The sequence below is a fragment of the Ixodes scapularis genome, unplaced genomic scaffold (genome assembly GCF_016920785.2).
Source record: "Ixodes scapularis isolate PalLabHiFi unplaced genomic scaffold, ASM1692078v2 PGA_scaffold1__304_contigs__length_218370807, whole genome shotgun sequence".
Classification (NCBI taxonomy): Eukaryota; Metazoa; Arthropoda; class Arachnida; order Ixodida; family Ixodidae; genus Ixodes; species Ixodes scapularis.
Genome location: NW_024609846.1, coordinates 28,841,866 through 28,865,090, shown reverse-complemented (window position 1 = coordinate 28,865,090; position 23,225 = coordinate 28,841,866). Strand labels below are relative to the sequence as shown.

The following is a 23,225-nucleotide window of genomic DNA, read 5'->3' as shown; positions in this document are numbered from 1 at the left end:
GGTGTGGTGGCAGCCGGATACTATTCGCGACTCCAGCGAACTATAGGGGGCGCGCTGGTCAGGCAAAATGGCGGACGAAAGGAGGTCGTTTTCGTCGTTCAACACGCGGACCGCCACAAATTTCTTGCACTGCAGCGTAAAATCAGTGTTACATATGAAAGCAAAGCGAGTTTGCGACGGTAGAAACCTTTTTCTAGTCAGTGCGAAGGAATGACACGGTGGAAGCATAAAAATAATTACTCAAAACAATGTTTGTTTCTATGCTACCTACAAAAACCAAGCAGCGATAGCAGACGACAGAGTCGAAACGACCTCCTCTCCTTAGCTTCCCGGCACTGCCACTATGCGGCGTCGATTTCGCTGGAGTCGCCAATAGCCACTGAGCTGCATAGTGCAGCTGCTCGGAAGGATTGGGCTCCTGGCAAAACGTGCCGGCGAGAGCAGCGCGACGTCGTGTGTTGCACAAGAGCCACATGAGTAGGATGTGGTATTTTCCGGTGTTTATTACGGTGGACTCGCGAAAATTCGACCTCGGATATTTCACAATTCCGGTTAACTCAAACGACTTTAAAAAATGTTGGTTGTCCCGCTATGTCTTTAAATGCATTTATAAGCTGCTTAATTAAAACAGAGTTTTCGCTTAATTCATACTATTTGTTCATTGCTGTGTCGTGCGTGCTTCATTGAGTGCGCTTCTCATCGAGCAGCTGCAAACTGCGGGAAAGCAATACCCGCGAAGCTCGCAGTCTTTGCTGTTCCGCAGTATGCGGGTACTCGGTGAGAAGCACACTTGACGGGACTAACCCACCGCGATTATGCAAGCAGAACTGTCCTGACAGTCTGCTTTCATTAGTCTTGCTTGTTTTTTAAATTTTTCTGGGGGAATTAAATTCCAGATTAAAGAAAGAATATTTGCAGATTGCGAGCAGATTTATAAATTCCCTCGATTAGGATAGCTGACCGTCTCTTTAGGTTTAATTTTATGTCAAATCTGTCATTTACTTGCCACGCCAATGTAGGCATTGAACTTACAGAGGCCACAGTTCATAGATCTAGTTGTATTAAAACTAACTGAGCCTAGAAGTGGACAAGGGGAAGGTTGGGAACGACCTTCACGAGTTCAGCGGAATTTTCGTTTAAGCATGGTACGACGGTAGTAAAAGGCTCGGAGAAACTATTCGACATTCAGTTAGAAAACATTCGGCCAAAGCCATTATTTGCTTCAAACTCCGCCAATGTTTTATGTTTGTGCCTGCTTATAAATAGGCCCGTGTAGAGGAAAGTGTAAAAAATATGCTCGGTATGTGTAGCTATTCCTATAACAAATCACTACTTTGCCACGCATGATATTTAGATGAATATCTGATAATTCAAACTTCCGATATTTCAAAGTGAAGTCTGTGGCTTCCTGGAGTTTGATTCAATGAATCAACTGCAATAAAAAAAACGGCGAATGCTTTTCCAATGATTATTTATTTTTTAAACACCGGTGCATTTTGGTTGGACCACTCGTGACGATGCTAATAACGGGGATTATGGATTTAAAAAAAATAGTTTATTTTATTTATTTATGAGCCAAATTTGTCGCCACTGTATTTCTAAGAAAGAAATGTCCTAAAAGTGAAAAACGAGTGAGGCTTTGTACACCTTTAGTCGACGCAAATAAATGCCGCCCCAGCAATAGTAATTGAAGTTCATTATTTTGAAAGAGCTCGATATGCAACTCAATTTGTGAAAATGGCTATTTTGCAGTGGCAACACTAACTTGAGTCTCAGAATTGCCGCAAAAACACGGAACTCTGTCATGTTTATTAGTCCAGTTTTTATTATCGAAACTTGAGAAAATACTCGCAGAATTTGCATTTTACTCTGGAAGTGGCAGGATTTTCAGAGCACCTTCCACGAGGTGGACAAAACTTACACCCTTCAGCGCCCCCCCCCCCCCCCCCCCCCCCTTCCAAAAAAAGTTGACGAGTTGTTCCAGCTAACCAAGGAGAGGGTGACATCAAACCGAACCCAGTATTTTTCGGTTTTAGTCAAGGAGAGAATATTTAACCAACTATGTTTTTCTGTTTTAACCGATTTTGTATTTTTGTCACCGGTGGATGTCTATTGGTGTTTATTTATTTTTTTTGTTAATCCTGGAAAGTACACAGCTTCATGTTGTTACGAATGACAGACGATGAGGCAGGCGACAACGGAAAGAACTAAAGATTTAAGGGAGGTAAACTTGTGCCAGAAACGAAAAAAAAAAAAAAAAAGTACACTTGTCAAGAAAGCAGCAGCGAGCGTGGATGGCAGCAGCCGCTGGCGACGGTACGTCGGCGTAACGGCCGGCTATCGCGAGAGAGATTCAGTCAAATGAATTGGCAATACGGTGCATGGCTCTTTGTCTGCTATGCTCGTCATCTCGAATATTTGATGTGGAATATCAGGGGAAGAGCTAGGGCGAGGCTGACTGGACGAGGTCATTCTAGCCTCCTTATTGTTTATGCTCGAGGTAGGAGTGTACGTGAACCTTGTAGATCAGGGGTGGCCAGGCTGACCAGGCCTTAGAGCCGCAAACCAAACCACGAAACTGCCAAGAGCCGCGGGGGGGGGGGGGGGGGGGGCTTTTATCCAGAGCAAAAAACAAAACTCGAACTACTTTCAATCTATCCAAGTCAAAAGCAGTCCAACCATACGTAAGGTAGCAGTAGCACAAGACTACCAAACCTCAACCTGTCTTTTGATTTGAAACGCGTACCATTTCTATTTTTGGGGAAGTGCTCGTGTGACCGGGAGGGAGGTGGGGAGTGGAGGGAAGGGGGGGTAAGGGGGAAGCCGCGAGCCGCACTTTAACACGCGAAGAGCCGCATGCGGCTCGCGAGCCGTAGCTTGACCACCCCTGTTCTAGATGAACGGAGAAACATATCTCCTTTATCATGCTTGCGGCAGTATAAGGTAGCAGCCACGCGGCGCCTTCATTCGCTCGGTTTCGCCCTGGCCAACATCTCTGGTGCGCAGTGAAAAAACTATCACAAAGCCCACACGGAGTGTCAACTGGGCTAGCGTTCTAAGCGCCTGTGCAGAATGTGAACAGAACACATTCTGTACTCTCTGGTCTTTATCAGCATGATCGAGCGAATGAGAAATTAAAAAATAATAAGAATACTAATAGCTTTACTTATTGCGCAAGTATGGTTGGAGCTGTGGAAAGAAAAGCATCCATACAGCTTGTCCAGTCCTGGTCCTCAACCCCCTCAAATACAAAATGGTGGCAAAAAAAAAAAGTGAGAATTTGTACAGTAATACGAGGTGCTTCCATCATAAAAACAAAAAACCACCAACAAAGCAATGGACAGCAGTGATGTTTGCCTACATTAAAATTAGTCTGTCTCGTCGGCTTTAGATATGGGCGGCCAGAAGACTGCTTCGGGCGTGCTTTCACCCGCATGCGCTTCCTCGTGCAATGGGAGGATTAGAGCTAATACTTGCGTACAATGTAATGAATCTTGCTTTTCTGAAACCTAGCATTTCACAAAATCGAGATTTATTTTTTTATCTCGACGAAGATAGAGCGTCTTTGTCGGAGCGTCCTCTGGTTTCTTGTGCACACCTGAGCTGGACACTGCAGGGCCTCTTGTTCCAGGTGCCTGTACATTATGGTACCCACCTTTGAGGAGAAGCAGATGTGGGTCTCGGTGCTCGAAGAGTGCGTCGGGAAGAACCTGGATGCTGCCTGTGTGAGTACTAGCCCTGAGCGCCGTGCATGGCAGTGGGTGTGGTGCCTAGAACGAGTCTTCGACTGGGACATTCGGCATTTCGTATCTCCCACGATTGTCCCCGAAACGGCCACGGAATAGGTTACAGCAGCCACCGGGAAATGCGACGGGTCGTTGCAAGCCTGGCGGTCGGTCGTAGAACGCCGGCAGAGACGACGTCTTTCGTTGCGTCATTCCATCCCGTGGCCGATGGAGTTGCCGCCTTTTGGCCGATTGTAGACTGAGCTCCAACATCAGAGGCCTCACCCGTTTCCGCTTCCGTTATAGTGGCAACGCGCAGTAAACTCCAGTTAGGATGTCACCGGTCGGAAAGCAAGCAGGCAAAATGAAAGCACGGTAAGTGCACCAGTAGGAGACAGTGCACCGTAGCGATATGATGCCCCAATTTCACTTTCATCATCGTGGTCAGTCTGCTACGATTGAAAGGTTATTTGCGTTAGAGTGAAAATATATAGCCACTTAAAAGAACTGGGCATGCCTACGGCTTCGAATGCTACAAGCTTTGGCTCTCCAGACACACTTTTCATGCGTGACTGATTTGCACCGCCAAAACCGACCTTCTGATGCCTTACCGAGATGCCCAGCCACTAAAATGGGCAGCGGCCACAGCAAAGAGAATGGAATGGCTGGAAACAAAAAAATGTCCCGCGTTAATCGACAATACAGTCACAGTGATAGCTGCTACACGTCACGGCGAAGTTGTTGGGCTTCGGTGTCAAGTTCACGCACCGTGGGGTCTTTACGTCAGAGTCTCCCGGCTTTGTTTTCACGAGCACACACCTCACCGTTCTTCCTGCGACAAATGACGAGAAGCGCCGCCGCCGGCGCATCTTTGAGCATCTCGGAACAAGCGCGACATCAAGACGCACGCATATGCCGCTTTGCGCTGTACTGTGGTGAAGCTTCAGTGCGTTTGCCGCTTGGGGCAGGGATCCACTAATGGTGATGCACAGTTGTCTTCTAGCTGGGATGGATGGACATGACCGAACCCTTTTAGTCGGGTGGCGGCTTGTGCCACCCGGCCAAAGCTATTCATTTCAACAATTAAATTTTGAATTAATGAAGGAGGACGCAGAATTCTCTATTCAAAGCAACTGTAGCCATCTAGCGAGTACTGCTCGAGAGTCGTACACACACGTCTACGGCACAAGTGCCACGTGTAAAGCGGGCTGTCAAAGCTGCGGCGTAGCTCTCTGGTAACGCGCCCATTTTACACGCAGCGGACGCAGGATAGAATCCTGAGAGCACCACGACAACGAACAATCTTTTTCGAGCATTTGGCAACATCAACAACGAATGTCCCACACCCCACTACGACAACAACTAGAACAACAACAGACATCATTTTAAGTGGTGGGAAGACCAAATGAGAGCTACTATCACTGTAAAAGTGAAGATCAGTTATGGCAGCGCCCATGCCCGGCTGCCGAAAAGCATCTATTAGGCTGTCTACCAACTTGGAAAGCCGGGAATAGACGGGAAGTTTCGTGAGTCTGGAAATATCGGGGAGAGGTGGGGAATGTTTCCCCTACTCAACATTGGCCAGAGAAATGAAGCTTTCCTTTCTCTGAGCAGCGTCAAAAGAGGCGTGTGTTGGTAATGCAACACACATTGTGGGCGACTCGGCCAGCATGCTGATGCAGATCTCTGCTCGGAAACTATAATATTGGGGAAACCCTTTGTGGTTGTTGCATCCTTAAATGAACCATTCCTTCGTACTGCGCCCACGCCGAATGGCTTTACGTGCGAGAACTCGTCTTGTGAGCTTCCCCGCTCACTCCTGGATGGAATGTTTCCACAAGCTGGCCACAACGTGGCGGTTGAGTTCATTTCTTCTGCTCGGGTGAGAACTGGGAAAGCCATCAGAAATCGCAGTGTTTTTGCATCATGCACTTCAGGCACGTCCTCTCTCCTTAGGAGACGGTTAAAAAATTTGGATAATATAGTCGGGGAAAACCCGGAAAAGTCAGGGAATTGAAAAGATAATTTTTGTAGACACCCAGTTTCAATTTACCCCTAAAGGGGCACTGACAGGGTATTCATGCTTGCCAATGTTTTTATTTGAACATGACCTATAAGAGCCCAACCACCCAGTAACACAATTTGCGGCTCGAAGTTCTTTTTTTTTTTTTCCGAGAATTAGTTAGTTTCAGTCGTGCTCACTCTCTTTTTCGTGGTCACGTGGCATTCAGACTATGTAAACTAAACATATTCAAAGTCGTGAGACATCTAAGGCACTTATTCAATATTAAAAATAGAAAAGAATATTAACCCCATTTTTGTGGCCTTTGAAGAACTGCAAAAATGTTAATAAAAAAAAAAAAAAAAAAAAGTTGCACGGATCACAGGAATTACATATACACGTCATTCTCAATATGGCGATGTATTGCGGGCTGGTTGATGCGATGTCGGTGCACGATGGACCAACGTTGCAATGGTGGTGGGGCCGCTACTTTGGAACTGTTGTTGGTGGCACCAGCCAATCAATCTTCAAGCACAGAACATCGAGCGGAAAGAATATGTAAGCCCGAAACAATTGCACGCCAAATGATGCGGGAATTCATCGTCGTCATCTGCTTCACATGCCAGAAAAGCGAAAAAAACAAAAAAGTGCGGTGGGTGTAACCACGTGACTTCCGGCATTGAGCTTCTGCGCTCGTGTTTCGGATTCGAGCAGTTGGGTTTTTGGCTTTATTTAAAATGTATGTGACCTTGCAGCAAAATATCTATTGGTTAGTCTCCTGATGCCATTATATAATCGCCCAGCAAAAATAAAAAAAAAAAATTTTGGGTGGGTGTCTGTGCTCTTTTAAGGTGACGGGACAGAGAAAGCTACAAGCACAGGCTATACTCCGTTTCACGATGACTAGGCAAACTATGGGGGCTGCAACCCTTGCGACCCAATATGAGTGTCGGAGTGACTCGCGTGAAAATACTCCATGGTCGAGGCCATTGAGGCCCCGTAACCGCCACAGCAGCAGCGCAATCCATGACAAAAAGTAGTTCTAGGTTCCTTTTTAATACGAGAGTATTAACTGTCTCATGGAGCGACTGTAGCCATTGTCTGTAGCAGCGAAAAACGGCACCTAAAGGCCCATTGGCTTAGCGAAACGGCATTTAAAGTCCTATTGGCTACGACGTGTCATATCAGACGCTTTGTCACGGAAGCCAGCTAGGCCGCTCGAGGTCAAAGCGGATGCGCCTCAGAAATAAAACACAAACAAAAGCAGAGCAACGCACATGCATCGTCACGGAAGCCTCGGAGCCGGCGGGCGCGCCGTGCCTGCTCAGTGGGGGAGAGTGATGTCACTGCCGGTGCACCACGTGAAAAAGATGTGGCGCGTTGCTTGTAGGAATGCGCTGCATGTAGACAAAATCCACCATTGTTGTCAAGTCTCGGAATACACGGCAGGGCGGTCTGCACGGCGCACCACTGCACTCCCCGCGGGCGCTGCAGCTGCTTCTGCTCCTCTTGTGCCGAGAATGCTTTCACATTCACAACTCGTATAAAGTGCTTAGGTGTCCTCAGAATTTTTCTTTTAATGGGAATTGGACTCACACAATTTCATCTCTATGGAGAACATATAAAAAATAAGGAAAAATATTGACGAATTTACGAGTTTCAATTATATTTAAACCAAAAAAGTGACGCCACATCCGTATCTGCTCCCGATTTATTTTGCTCTTGTAGCGCTGCGTCCGATCACAGCCGTGTAATTGACCGCTTCTGCTCAAAACATTGCCCTGGCATTAGCACCTGCCACAGATAAGCGGGTAATTTGAGTGCATGGTTGTCTCATGAATTGTTCCCGAAGAGCTCGCCACTCTAACGGACGGCAATGTTGTGGACATTCATCCGAAATTGGTTTGTTTCGCAGCAGACGACTCTTGGCCAGTAGACTACAGTCGGTTCCTTGGCGCAGTGACACACACGCTACCATGACATGATGTCACGTGCCTCGCTCCGACGCTCTTATTGGGTCACAGGGGCTGTAGCCTGCACAGTTCGCCAAGTTATCGTGAGACAGAGTATAGCCCACGCCGCTTGCTTTGAGACGCACCTCTTTACGGCGAGCACTAATTTCTAGAAAACATGTTTCAAATCCACTGTCTAAAGCTGCAGAGTCTTTGCTGCCCCGTAATTTAAGGGCGAACAGAGCAGAGGCGGTGCACGGCTCTCGAGAAGCGGCTTGCACCAATGTTTTGCAGTTCACAACTGTACCTTCGGCAATGCTTAGTCACACTGCATACATTCTGTCCCTCATGTGGATGTTATCCTAGCGTAGTGGGAGGTCTTCTTCTGTCCAAGTTGCCTAATGACCCATGCTGGGGATTGGTTAACTCTGAGTGCAGCCTGGAACTCACTGTTTTTTCTCTTGTTGCAGAAGAACACTCTGGGTGACACTGTGCTCTTGCTTGAGGGAGACCAAGTGCTGGACGTCAACTGCACATACGAGCTGTCGTTCGAGGTATGGCCCTACCCAGAGCTTTGTTGCCTTTCTTGTTGCTTTTTCCTATATTGAGTGACATTTCGATTATATACTATTCTGCCCATCTTTTATTTGCTGGGCCAAGCACAGAATTTTTCTGCCAGATCTCTAAGTAGAGAAAATTGGGTGTTGTGAATGTTTACTGCAAACAACTTTTTTTAATCATTCGTGGGTTCTACCTACTTTTCTTGTATAAAAAAAGCCAGAAGCCAGAACATTTTTGTTTTCAAATACTTTTACATACCTACCGTAATATCCCGAGTCATCGCCCACCCCCCTACCGCTTGAAATTCATTAAAAAAGTGGGGTGGGCCATGTCTCGGTGGGTGAGCACAAACACTTGAAAAAAAGCGGAAAAAAACGCCTATTTTTCTCTGCGTACCTAGCGCTGATGCACAAGAGATACATCAAACTCAAAACTCGATTTAGCTTCATTGTTTTATAGAAAAAATGGCTCACGAAAGAATATTTTACTATAGCGAAGTCCGTTGCTGGCATACGCGCTAGAAACACCGCCGATCTGCATATAGCGCGAACGTTTGTTCCGTGAAAGAATGTCACCACTATGTTCTCCTAGTTAGTAAAAAGAAAAGAAAGAAAAGTCTACAAAAAAATAGAAAAACCGACCAGGCGCAACGAGCGAGCGGACCAGAGAAGCGACCAAGAGCAATCCTGGGAAAGCGGGAAAGCCGGCGGTCGCGTTGGCAAATACTTTGGCGTCGGGCCAAGTCGGGCGCCTTGTCAATCGCGAGCTCTTGCGCAACTTTCTTGTTTGGTGCGTACATACCGTAATATCCCGAGTCATCGCCCATCCCCGAGCCATCGCCCACCCCATTTTTTGGGCCAATATCGATTTCCGAAAAAACACCGAGTCATCGCCCACCCCTTCAAATACTCCAGCGCGGACTCTGCGATCCGCGAACACTCATCCTACCCGAATGACGCGGTCGCGGACCTTACAGTTGGAGGACGTCCGTGACAAAGTAAAACGAAGGAGGGAAAGACACTTCTTTTTGTTTACGCATTTCCTTCGTGAGCGACCCCAAAGTGGTCGTGTATCCGTGGGAAAAGAAAACGATGGAGATAATAAAATAAGAGTTTGTTAACGTAACCGCGGAGTGTTAGGTCAAAGTCTGTCTCCGCCCGAAGTAAGGTCACCGCGAACCCGCTCCTTCTTCCCGCCCGTCGCGACCGCGGTTGTGCCATATTTTAGGCAAGGCCAAAGCGTAAATAAAGCTTTGCTGGAACGTCCTACACAAACGTTTGCAGAGCGTCCCAATCGTGCATTGATAGCCCGCCGTGCACGGACGCACGTATGTACGCACCAAACAAGTTGCGCAAGAGCTTGCAATTGACAAGGCGCCCGACTTGGCCCGACGCCAAAGTATTTGCCAACGCGACCACCGGCTTTCCCGCTTTCCCAGCATTGCTCTTGGTCGCTTCTTTGGTCCGCTCGCTCGCTCGCTCGTTGCGCCTGGTCGGTTTTTCTATTTTCTTGTAGACTTTTCTTTCTTTTTTTTTTTACTAACTAGGAGAACGTAATGGTGACATTCTTTCACGGAACAAACGTTCGCGCTATATGCAGATCGGCGGTGTTTCTAGCGCGTATGCAAGCAACGGACTTCGCTCTAGTAAAATATTCTTTCGTGAGCATTTTTTCTATAAAACAATGAAACTAAATCGAGTTTTGAGTTAGATGTATCTCTTGTGCATCAGCGCTAGATACGCAGAGAAAAATAGGCGGTTTTTTCCGCTTTTTTTAAAGTGTTTGTGCTCACCCACCGAGACATGGCCCACCCCACTTTTTTAACGAATTTCAGGCGGTAGGGGGGTGGGCGATGACTCGGGATATTACGGTACGTGCGTCCGTGCACGGCGGGCTATCGATGCACGGTTGGGACGCTCTGCAAACATCTGTGTAGGGCGTTCCAGCAAAGCTTTATTTACGCCTTGGCTTTGCCTAAAATATTGCACAATCGCGGTCGCGACAGGCGGGAAGAAGGAGCGGGTTCGCGGTGTCCTTACTTCGGCGGAGACAGACTTTGACTTAACACTCCGCGGTTACATTAACAAACTCTTATTTTGTTAGCTCCATCGTTTTATTTTCGCACGGATACATGACCACTTTGGGGTCGCTCACGGAGGAAATGCGTAAACAAAAAGAAGTGTCTTTCCCTCCTTCGTTTTACTTTGTCACGGACGTCCTCCAACTGTAAGGTCCGCGGCCGCGTCATTCGGGTAGGATGATTGTTCGCGGATCGCAGAGTCCGCGCTGGGGTATTTGAAGGGGTGGGCGATGACTCGGTGTTTTTTCGGAAATCGATATTGGCCCAAAAAATGGGGTGGGCGATAACTCGGGGATGGGCGATGACTCGGGATATTACGGTACATTACTAATATAACATATGGAATAATCATGTGAGAACTTTTGCATGCATGTTTTTCCATCGTTTGATTGTTGCTCAAGGGAGCAGTGTAGCTTCCAAAGTGTTGACATTTTACCAGAATTGTTTGCGAGACATGTTTTTCTATCGTTTGATTGTTGCTCAAGGAAGCAGTGTAGCTTCCAAAGTGTTGACATTTTACCAGAATTGTTTGCGAGACATTGTTTGTGGGACTGTGATTTGCAAGATTCACAAAAGGTAGGTTAACCCGAAAATTAAGTTGTTTACAGTATATAGTCTGCCCTGGAGGAATGGCAACTATAGTTCAACACTGTATAAGGGTAAATTGGCCAGTACACTACATCTGCCAATATGGTGTCCCTAACAAGCATCTCGCAATAGTGGTTGCGCGGCTGCACGCCGGTACGGTATCCGCCCATGTCAAGCCCGACAGGGTTCAGGATCTAACTCGGGTATGATTCCCTCGTTCCACACCTTGTTCTGTTGCTTCACATGCAGAGATGTGGCGCATTAACATATTTAAGCACATTCGTTCATCCATGTACTTGGACAACAAATGTTGCTGCTTGCACCAATCTTTATGGATAAGTCGAGGCCAGTGCTGCAATTTGTGCCACGGTCGCGTCGCGCCCTCTGCGTGAGGTTGGAGCCCCGGTATCCCCCGTTGCCCAGTACCTGTTGCTGGGAGCCATGGAGGGTCTGTTTGTGGTGGACCTCGTGGGCTGCAGTGTGCGACGCAAGGTGGCCGATGTTCCCGCCGTCTTCCAGATTGGCCTGGCACGTCGCTTGGGTGTCGTCCTTGCCATCTTAGGTGAGTGGAGCGCAACAAACCAATCCAAGTAACAGATGCTGCCACACCCATTTGTCTGCTGAATGGCAAGCATTCCAGCGTAAACACTTGTTGCCCGGAGCCAGCAGTGTAGCCAAAGGCAACGTTAGTGGATGCAAAAATCCTCCATTTAGGAAGTGCCCTTTTTTCTTTTTTTTTTTTCAATTTACTGGGTTGACATTTTGGGGTATATACGACAGTGGCACCATATGGGCAACCAATTTTTACGAGAATTGAGATGCTTCCGCTTTTAATGCAGAAGCATCAACTGTCCCATGGCAGCATCTGTAACCACAAGAAATGCGACCTAAATTCCCGCGGTGTCTGCAACTGCGGAAAAACGCGAGCTAAATTCCCATTTTCCCATCGGCTGAGTGAAACGGCACCTAAAGAGCCATTGGCTGTTTAGGTTCCAAGATACGCCACCCCACAGAGAAGCCCTCTCCATTGCGCTGCGGCCCACACGCTAATAAAAGAAAGAAGGTGGTGCTCTTGCCATCGCCCCTCTCTCTCTCTCCTCTCAAGTCACTTGTCAGGCGTGGCTGGAGGCTGGGGGGTGGGGTGGGGGGGGGGGGGGGAGAGGGGTGAGGAGAGGGGAGGGGGGAGTGGGGAGCAGGAAATTCCAGCTCCCTCTCCCTGTGTACACTACTGTTTCACCGGTTCGCTGCTTTGCTTTCAGCCGTATCACACCACAGAGGACAGTGGGGCACACTGCTTGTAGTAATGCGCTGCATGTTAGAATGCTTTTGCATTCCTACACATAAGCAGTCTAAAGTGTTCTCCTGTAATTTTTGTTTAGATAAAGTCAAAATTTTTTCTAATGCACTCGTTCGGGTAGTATGTGTACCGGAACGCTTCTTGACAGCCCGACTGGTGAGGCCGAAATGTAAGCGACAGTAGGACAGCTTACGGGAGCAACAAACATTATTTGCGCCGTGGCTCACTTTCAAGGCCTGTGTCATCCATTAAACCAGGATGCCTTCCTTCCACCTGTTTACTTTTTTTCCGATTCTCTCCACAAGCCTCGCGTAATCTCAGCTCTCGTAGGTGGTTGTCTTCTTGTTCCGTCGTGGTACTGCCTGGCAAGGCAACACGCACTGCTTCACGCTTCCCCTAACGGAGAATTCTAAGGAAATGTTGCAACAACCTCGAAAGTGAGCCGTGGTTCGATCGGGGCAAAAGCCGAAGACACCTGCCTCCCATTGCAGACAGGGGAGAAATCGTAAACGCCGACGTCGGTGGTGTAGAGAGAAAAAACGAGAGAGAGAGAGAGAGACAGACAGACAGACAGAGCAAAAGAAGACTGGAGAAAGTAAGCAGATGATGGGTTAGGCATGTTTGTTTTGCCGTGGCGAGATGAGGTTGTTCGAGTGCTCTTCAACTTCATTTATTTTTATACATTGCGTGTCACCGATGTTTTCATACAGATAAAGCTAGAAAAACACTACAGGGTGATTCAAGGAGAGGCCAGGCTCTTTAAATCGACTGCAAAATTTGGTTTCTTAACCTATCGCGCTACGACTTTGTGCAGCGTTGCCCACAGATGGTGCACTTTTTTTGGTAAAATTTGCAAAGAGCGAACTTACCTGAGGAAAAAGTAAAGAAAGAAAAAGGCTTAGCTCCTATGGAAACGCAGCGACGCCACCGGTCTGCAAGCAACACAGCACCGTTTCGCACGGGAGACAAGAGATGGCGCAAGCGGTCGCAACGCCAACTACCGCCAACGAACGAGCATACGACGCCGAGAGCCAGCATCTTTAGCAGACAAGGAACTGCAGTTCCTTGTTGTTACCGCGCCTGTTTTTGTTTCTGCGACTGTCGCCGCCTGCAGAACGCGCACCGCTTATCTCTTGTCTCCCGTGCGAAACGGTGCCGTGTTGTTTGAAGACCGGTGGCTTCGCTGCGTTTCCATAGAAGCTCAGCCTTTTTCTTTCTTTACTTTTTCTTCAGGTAAGTTCGCTCATAGCAAATTTTACAAAAAAAAAATGCACCATCTGTGGGCAACGCTGCACAAAGTCGTAGCGCGATAGGTTAAGGAACCGAATTTTGCGGTTGATTTAAAGAGCCTGGCATCTCCTTGAATCGCCCTGTAGATCCATACTTTGCGAGTGATTTTTTTCCTGCTTCGCATATATCAAATTGTCGCCATCAATATGACCCCACCGGGATCACCGATGTCTGCGCCTGTGCTCTGCAGTTCCGAAGCGGCCGAAATGCGTGGAACCTTTCCCTCTAGAATTGTTTTTTTAACTCTGTGGCCGCAGGGGAGGAGCGCAAGCTTAAGCTGGCGCAGTGGGACTCTCTGCGGCCGTGGGTGGAGTCGACGCCCGGCATAGAAGTGTCCCCGGCGCCCTCGTGGCGCCTGGTGGAAGACATCGGGGAGTGCCACCTGTTCGCCCTTTCGGAGGACGGGGCCACCCTGTGCGTGGCCACCGCAAAGACCGTCCACCTGATGCACTTCAACCCGGCCAGCGGAAACTACAGCCGCCGCAAGGTGGGGCCCCACTGGAGCACCTTTCAAAACTCACTCTTCCTGTGTTTTCTTTCCTCCAAAGTCATTCTAGCTGCTTCGGTGACTCCGAGTGACTGCACCAGCCTACAAATTCCCAGGTGACGGGTTCGAATCCGGGTCGAGCTACCCGCACTCTGACAGAAGCTTGTTGCGAAGAAGGTGCCCTGTGACCGAGCTTTTGGTTGCATCTCACAACGTCCCCGGGTGGTCGAAATTAATCCTTGGTCCTCCAATGAGGTGGGCTAGATGCCCTTCGTCGATTTGGCACGTAAAAACCCCAAATTTCACAGACTTCGAAGTCATTCTGGTGATGGGGACATCTGGGCACCTGGTAAACAACCAGCTCATCTTAAAAGGGACACTGACAGGGTATTTATGCTCACCAAGGTTTTTATTTGAACACGATTTATAAGAGCCCAACTACCAAGAAGACAATTTGCGGCTTGAAATTTCTTCTCTTTCCTCCCGAAAACAGCCAGTCGAGAATTGGCCGGTTTCAGTCACGCTGACTATCGTTTCCATGGTTCTGTGGCATTCAAACTGTGTGTACCAAATATAATTAAAGGCGTGGGTCATCTAAGGCACACATTTTATATTAAAAATAAAAAAAAAATTAACACGTTATAAAAATGTAAAGATTACGTACATAAAGAAAAAAAAAAAATGTTGCACGGATCACAGGAAGTACATGTACACGTCATTTTCAATATAGCGACGTACAGCGGGCTAGACGATGCGATGGCGGCGCACGACGGACCAGCGTTGCAACAAACGTGGGACCGCTACTTTGGAACTATCGTTGTGGTACCATCTTCAAGCAACATCAGGCGGAAGGGATATAAGTGCGAAACAATCGCACGACAAACGGTTTGCGCAACGTCATCGTCCTCGTCGTCTGCTTCACATGCCAGAGAAGCGGAAAAAAAAATATGGTCGACTGTAGCCTTGTGACTTACAGCCAAGAGCTTCCTTGCTTGTTTGTTTGATTTCGAGCACTGGAGCTTATGCAAAATATTAAGTGCGCAGTCTCCTGACACCATTTTTAATCGCGTGGCAAAAAATAAAAAAAACATTTTTGGGGGATGTCAGTGTTTGTTTAACCTCAAATAATGGCCCATGCGTGGGAAGGTCGGTTTGCAGCCAATACTCCTTCGTGTTGCCTTCTACCCCGACTTGTGCAGACGATTGTGGCTGTGTTAGCCAGACCATTAGTATGGATTCTCGTCGGTGTTCCAACCAAATGTTTGTTGTATGAAACTACTTTATACAGTCGAACCTGGATATGTAAAAGTCAAAAGGGGTAAAACAGTATTTTGATATATTAATAATTCGGTATCCAAAGGTATGTTAACTTAAGCTTCAGCTGAAATTACCGTGTGCAGAGCGTCCAAGAATTGCTAAATATGGTAGAACCTCATTAAAGTGTAGCTGGCAGGAACCGCGGGTGCCGCCACTCACGTGCGCAACTCGCCGTTACTGGCGCGTGTGACCACAACGTCAACAGCACAGGCAACGCCACAGAAAAATAATTTTAAAAAAAACTTAAAATAGGAAAAACACAGTTTCTTCATCCATGAAAAAAGTCAAGAAAGCGACAAAAAAGAACTGACATAAAACTAAACACCAAAAAAGACAAGTGTAAAACAAAAAAGGCAAAGCAGAAACGGCGAAAGGAAAGGGTAGACAAAGATAAACGAGGCATTCAGAACATGATTTCACTGTTGTCAACACACTAAACTACCTAACCAGTTTTTTTGGTTTTTTTTTTGCTTTTTGTTGTTTGTTGTTTGTGGTTAGAGTTGTTTTATTCTTAGCCTGTGCAAACGACACAGCAACGGCAGTGTTCAGGGGGAAGCCTCCCTACCGGAGGTGCTGCACCTCGCTTTCAAGGTATCAAATGTCTCGGGTGGTGAAGTTTAATACAAACATATACGGAGGGGATATTTTGACTGCTCGAAATGCAGGATATTTCTAAATGCTTGGGTTCAATGTTATTGAACTCAGCTGTATTGGGGCATGGGTTCTCGAACTGGGTTCATGCAAAGCTAGGAGCTTCTCCCCCAGTTCATCGTATAGCCATGTGGTGAACCGTGCTTGCCGTTGTGGGCGACGGTGGTTTCCTTTCGGCAGTTGGTGAACACGAGCGAGCCCTGCAGCTGCATCCACTTCACTCCGTTCACCATCCTGATCGGCACCGACACTTTCTACGAGATTGACGCCAAGGACTACAGCATAGAGCGTGAGTGTTCTTATTGTTTGTGTTTTGTTCACGAGAGACTGGCTGTAGTTGCCACGCTTATTCCAGGACAAAATGTCCTGATGGCCCTAGTGCGGCTAGGGGGTGACACCCGAGAGAAAAACCTGCGGTATTTACCTAGTTTTCACGAGCAAAGTTCATTTCATGCCTGAAACAAAATCACTAGCACCTAGGTTATGACTGTATAATCGATGCCATTAGTACAAAGCTCCTTCTGATAAGAGTTTTCGAAATCTATCAAGATTTTAGGGGTAAGCAAATCTGCGCATGCTCATGCTAGTCGTATATCCTATTTTTTGGGTCCAGTTTACACCTGGTGTGTCATCTGCATAGGCTAGTTTTTGCCAAGGAGATTTGCAACCAGCCCGATCTGTTTGCCGCTAGCAACTTTGGTGAAATTTAAGGCAGTTTAATCTTCTTAGATGCCTTTATTCCGCAAGTTAGTTGGGAGAATATTGCCGGAGTGACGAGAGAAAATACAGGGACATGGTAATATTCGGAGACTTAGACAAACAACCGACAAAACCGGCTGACCCGGGGCGTCTGGTGCAGCGTTCCTGGACCCCACGGACACCTCCCTGTCCTTCCTCATGTACGGCGCCACCCAGCTTCGCAGCTTCCCTGTGGCCATCCTGCAGCTGGCACCTCCGGAGTACAACCCCGAATACCTGCTCTGCTTCCACGGTGAGGCACGCAGTTGGCAACACTTCTACCCCGATATGGCCTGCTAGCACTGATATCCGTGCTAGCGTAATGACAGGTTTGCTAGTTTTTATCTAAATTCTACGCAAATATAACACAGCTCAATACTAAGTTCAGTGCCCTGAGTCACTTCTAGTAGATGTTGCACGCTATACCCTATTCACCTCTAAGCTGACAGTGCGGTGGAAGCTACGTGCTCAGTGGATTACTCTTACATCTACCTCTTCGACATGTGAGCTTGCACTCGGCCACGCCCACACGCAGAAAGGGGAGTCGGGTGACGAAAAAAAGGCGGTTGATTGGTCCGGCGAGCCTGTAGCTCTCACCGTACTTTCAACTTGAAGGGAGTATAGTGCTGCATTAACTTCAGTGCTAACATAACACCGAGTTCGGTGCTAGTACAACGCTCAACTGGGGTGTGTCGCACTATGGGTTTTATAGCTAGTATTACTATGAAGATTTCTAAACTTTGGATGAATTAACTGGAAGAACTTTGCTGTCAGTGCGACCACATTTATGCAAACCACATCAATTCTGTGGTGGGCAAATTGGGCCTTTCGACCATTGTCCTTCTGCTTACTGCATAAGGATAGTAGCCGATAGGTCAGCAGTCGGTATCGAATCAACGTTGGCATTGCTGATTTTATGTCGCGCGGGATATAATGTCGCTTTTTGGCAAATGCCAAATGTGGAAGCTTTTCGTTTTTCATCTGGAGCCGTACGACATTTGCTTTCAGAGCTGGGCGTATTTGTGGACCAGGACGGAAGGCGAACACGTGAGGACGACCTCAAGTGGAAGCGCCTGCCCCTGGCCTTCGGTGAGTGGGCATCCGCAGGCAGTCGGGAGGGGCGAGGGACGCAGTCACGGTCCGACCTAACGGGAGCAAGGACCGTTCTAAACGGGCTTCGCTATTTTCTTCTATTTCTGCGCGAGGGTTCACGCCCCTGTTGTGGGAGCCGATTGTTTCGGAGATGCGCACATGTGCACCCTTCGTCGAGGAAACACGTTAGTCTCGCCGATTGAAGAAATGCAAAGGTTCTCGCGTTGCAGTGTAGACCCCGACACGGGGGAATAAGAACACGCAGTTTCTCTACCTCGAGGTTTAAACTGTCGTTTTGCAGCCAGCTTGCCCGCACACCCCCGGGTCTCGCTCTCTTGTCAAACGTCATTCCATAGCTCGGGTTCCACAATAATGGGCGTGCTTAACCATTTCCTCGCAGCGTACAAGGCACCCCACCTCTTCATTGGGCACTTCAATGCCGTCGAGATTCTGGAGATCAAGCCACGAGGGAGCAAGGACAGGTAGGGAGCCGACTTAATAAGGCCAACACCTTTAATGAACAACAAACTCGGGGACCGGAGACGATTTTAACGCAGAGCGAGTTTTATCGGCCGAATTCTAGGAGAAAACAGTAACGAACAAGCACCGATTTCTGATGCGTGGCCACTCCCTTTCCCAGCGGGCTTCACCGGACGGTGCTTGTGAGTCAGCCACGCTTCCTGGGGCTGTCCCACCTGGGCTCCATGTACCTGGCCTCCTTCGGGCCGAGACAGGTGCGGCTGCTCTCCGTCAATGCGGCCTGCGAGTCCGCTCTGCCCAGGTGAGAGAACGTGCGGGTGCGCTTCCTTCTCCAACGGCATCCGAACGAAACGGGCTTGAGGACTATGGTGCCTGGAAGATTTTTCCGACCGTTTAGAGTCCTATCCCGCCCATGCATCCAAAGTGGTCTCCAAGTGGCAACAAACGTCTCAAAAGCCCGATTGTTACGCCGTCGGATGTCGCGATCCTGGCAGTTGTGTGTTCTGGGAAAAGGCGCAGAAGAATGCGAGTGTCACCGTCGTCGCGGCTCCTCAACTTTTGTCTGCCGAAGCTTCCCTGGACTGTCAAGCCGGAGAGCAACCTGTAGCGGGACAGGCGTCGTTGGGCGTAAATCGAGGGACCACTTTTTCGGACACAGTAAATGTGCCAGAGGGACAAAAGCCATTCCCTAGCTAACGAGACTTCGCAAACTCCCTTTGGCAACGAGTAGGCCCTTATTTCTCGGGGTATCGGAAGTGCGCAACGAGACACTGGCGTCACGGTGTGGCTCCTGGCAGAAGCATTTCGTATAGACGTCACGTCTGGCAGCCGACCTTAGTTTCTAATCGACGTCGGCTCGCCCGAGCACGGCACCATGGAAAACGTTTGGGGCCAGGGCTGGTGCTACGTTTTTTTACGCGAGGCCCCGGAATTGAGAATACATCCCCTCCGAGCACCGGTGAAAACCGCCGCGATTATCTCGATCCCAGTACGTCTACCCTATCCATACCAGCGAGGGACGAGCAGTCCGATAAGACGAGCGAAAAATACTTCTCCTGTGGAATGTATCACTTAGGGGCACTGGTAAACGTCGTCCCGTAGTGATTTTTGGATCGTAGGATGCACAAACATTTCGTAGAGGTACAGGGTGCGGCCGTAAAAACTTTCACATTTGGCACGCCTAGCAAAAATCGAATTTCAAACATACATACCTGAAATTGGGCGCACGAACGTCGTTTATTCCAAAGTTTTTTGCCTATTTTTTTTCAGACGTCAACTCTGGAGTAGCGAATTATTAGGAAGATAACAAAAATGGCAGACGTGCATTTCCTATGGCCTATACTCGCCCGTTCGCCGTCTGCTATCTGGTTCGCGACGCCGCTCCCAGGTGGCGCACTGAACGCAAAAACGCGGGAAACCCGCTCGAAAGCCTGGTGTCGGGCGAGATAATCGCGATAAAAAGGGATTTGAACCAAATATATGAACAATTGTTGAAATTACCTGTTTCAAGTCAAGTTCTGACAGATCGTCATGCAAGCAAGAAGACACCATGATGCGACGAGATCATTTATTTACAGCTGCTCGTCTTGTTGACAATTGCGGGTCGCTCTCGAAGACAGCAAGCACCGCTTCAATGAGCTCCTCATTTTTCAGTAGGCTCTCACGTTCACTGACTGGATTCTTCTTTTTACAGTCTTCTCCACTCACAAAACGATCCGCCCAACTCAAAACAGTTGGGCGTGAAGGCGGGCGTTTATGAAATTCAGTGCGAAATTTTCGTTGTGCTGTGGCCACCGAGTTCCGCTCCACGTACCACTTGACTGCCTGGGCACACTCACTTGCCGAGTATTGCGGCATCGCAGGGCGGCGCGGAAAATATTTTGATAATAACTGCAGAAGACAGTGCAACAAAAGCAATAAATAGGAACAATCAAGATGCCTCAGCAGCGGCACTCTTGATTCCAAAGTTGAGCTTTCACCGGGAACGGACCCGTCAACAGATAAACAGACGACAAAGGAAGACACACGTTCGTCTGCTTTAGAACATATTTTTATTAAACGAGGGCGTCCGCCAGTTTCTAAGTTTCAAGTAAAAGGGCATAATCGTTCACATATTTCGGTAAAATTACTTTTTATCGCGATTATCTCGCCCGACACCAGCCTTTCGTGCGGCGTTTCCTGCGTTTTTGCGTTCAGTACGCCATCTGGGAGCGGCGTCGCGAATTAGATAGCAGACGGCGAACGGGCGGGTATAGGCCATAGGAAATGCACGTCTGCCATTTTTGTTATCTTTCTAATAATTCGCTACTCCAGAGTTGACGCTTGAAAAAAATAGGCAAAAAACTTTGGAATAAACGACGTTCGTGTGCCCAATTTCAGGTATGTACGTTTGAAATTCGTTTTTTTCTAGGCGTGCCAAATTTGAAAGTTTTTACGGCCGCACCCTGTATATTGCATCCAGCGTGGAAAAACGAAAAACGTGGCGACGTGTTGCCGCCTACGATTGCGGGGGATGCGATTGAATTCGAGTTCCGATCAACTCCTGCAGGTCGAACGACGCGAGAACAAGTGCGGAGCAAGGTTGGACGTGGATACGTTTTCGAAACGTCGAGGTGCCAAAGCTTTACTACGGAATGAAAAACGCGGCTACGGGAAGGTGCAAACACGGCCAGGACACTGGGGTGCATTAGAAGAGGTCCCAGCGGGCAGCGCTCCACTAGGCAGCGTAATGCAGACGCTGTCGTTGGTGTAGCTGCCAAGGCAGATCGGTGCACCCCCTTTAGGCATTGCATCCTCCCGATAGCTTTCGTCTCGTATCCTGCAGTCGAGCTTGTTTCAACTAGAAGCGGGAAACTGTAAGGTTTGCAACAGATGCCGGCAAACCCATTTTGGCTGGCTATGCTTTACGGCGAGCATAGAGCCCACGGGTGAGGCTTGGAGGTTGTGCATGCAGGTTACGTTCCCGAGGCTATCTAGGACCCTCCGATTCTCTTGTCGGTCCTTCCGTCACGTCGACGTCGGCTCAGCCAGTCGAGCTTTGCTTGGTAGCATTTTGCTGGGAGTGGGTTCCCGGCATTCGGAGCTCATTTTTGCCAAAATTTAGAGTTTTGTTTTTCGGTGTTTCTTTTTTTAGCAAATTCTGAATTCATAAGTCTTTGTTCGATGTATGCCTCAATCTCCAGACTTGCAAGTAAACGTAGTGACACCCTCGCACAAACGTGAATGGAATATTGGCTTTCAATTTTGTGTTATGGTCCAGATATACTTTGGATCATTAACACGTCACAGTACCTTTCAAATGAAAAATAGATAAAAATATATTGTCCCTTTCAATCTATGTAGCCCGAATAATATCGCCCGACCCCTAAACCAGAGTAGGTAGCTAGACAATATCGTCGTTAGATTGGCTTTCGTTGCGAACCACAAGTATACCAAATTGACCCGCTTGTCCCCCACGGATGGCAACGGTATCCAGGTTAGGGAGGAGACTGGACTGGCCTCTACTTGGCACCGCCCTGCCAAAACAGGTGCAAACTGCCCTCCCCCTTTACTCTCATCGCAATTTCAAATGGCAGTTGCTTTTGATAAACCTAAAATAAAAAACATTTTAAAGGGTTTTTTTTTTTCTTTTATTTGGAACCCAGCAGCTGTGTACTTCGCGTCACCTATTTTGTGCTACCTTGCCAAGGCCAGCGTAGCTTTCGCAGCGTTATGTCAAAGCTAGATGCACGAGCCCATGCGAATGAGGTGCAAGTAGTACTAGTCACGTGCTCTCCGAGCAGTGCGGGGCTGCAGCACTGTGGAAGCTACCCTAGCCTTTGCAATGCAGCACAAAACAGTTGACGCAGAGTATAGTCACAAGCAGAGATGTCGCAGGCCTGCCAAGGTTCGACTTCTTTTAACTGACAGTTCGACAAAATTTTACTTCTAGGCACAAGTGTGCAAACTAAAAACGAGCTGGTGCCACCTGGCAAACAAGGGATGCAGCATTTTAACCACTTAATGAACCAAGTAAATTACTGAAAGCTTATACATTTGCTTTTATATTGCATAAACATTGATATCTATTTCCTAAAATTTTAAGTGTGCTATTTTATAAATAATATTTCAAATTGTTTTGTGGAAATTGGGCAATGCTAGCTGCTTAAAGGGGCACTGACACCCCAAAGGTCATAATTTTTTTATTGTCTAAAATGATGCAAGTTGTAGTCATAGACATTAAAAAAAAAACGCATCGCGAAAAAAAAATTTCTTTCCGCGCGCGCTCACCTTTTTCTTTTTGTTGTTTATATCTCCCGCCGCTTACCTCCTTGCTTCTTTTGATCGGTGACGTCAAAAATCAGGAAATTTAGAAGCTTTGGAGGCGACACTTCTCTAACATTTAATAATGGCAATCGTAAAACATGTTTTCTAACGCAACTGCGAACGCACTACGGGCCCCTCTTTTTGAAATACCAAAAATCAGAGTTCGGTGAGATGTCGCTTCCTGGATTTGTATCCTCCCTCGGAAAACCTGGTGGCGCTCGAGCAGAGGATGATCGGCGAGTCGGGGAAGGAACCGGTTTTTTCCCGCGCCGGCGCCCTTCTATCCCGCCTGCTCACCTCCTCCTCACTTCGGGTCGCGGTGGCAACGGCGCTTTGCTTCGTAGCGTGGAGCGGAGGTCTGAAAGAAAGTCAAGTTGCAGGAGACTGCAGAATTTGACTCACTGCATTGGCGCGGATTGCGCGGAAACTTCTAGTTCGGCATTTGGAAATTGTTTTTTTAATTCACAAATACTGAATTCCCAAGTTTCGAATTTTGAGGGTTATGTCCCGGCATCGTTTTCAATCGTTTCGGATAATAAAAAAAAAGTATGATTTTGATGTGTCAGTGCCCCTGGTCAAACTGCATAGAATTTTTGTACAAGTCAGAAGGTTCTCCAAACTGTTATTTTGGGAAATGGATTGAGGTGAGTTGTTGGCAAC

The 23,225-nt window shown here is 47.8% G+C and overlaps 1 protein-coding gene across 1 annotated transcript in view; it reads left to right on the top strand.

Moving 5' to 3' along the window:
- Positions 1 to 23,225, top strand: part of LOC120844923 (citron Rho-interacting kinase-like) — a 48,753-nt gene that overhangs the window by 25,299 nt on the left and 229 nt on the right. Inside the window, exons 9-17 of the mRNA XM_040216942.2 lie at positions 3,632 to 3,725; positions 8,150 to 8,233; positions 11,332 to 11,470; positions 13,753 to 13,982; positions 16,131 to 16,239; positions 16,810 to 16,941; positions 17,697 to 17,777; positions 18,181 to 18,262; positions 18,421 to 18,561. Coding sequence (XP_040072876.2) covers positions 3,632 to 3,725; positions 8,150 to 8,233; positions 11,332 to 11,470; positions 13,753 to 13,982; positions 16,131 to 16,239; positions 16,810 to 16,941; positions 17,697 to 17,777; positions 18,181 to 18,262; positions 18,421 to 18,561 — 1,092 coding nt within the window. The remainder of the gene's footprint in view (positions 1 to 3,631; positions 3,726 to 8,149; positions 8,234 to 11,331; positions 11,471 to 13,752; positions 13,983 to 16,130; positions 16,240 to 16,809; positions 16,942 to 17,696; positions 17,778 to 18,180; positions 18,263 to 18,420; positions 18,562 to 23,225) is intronic.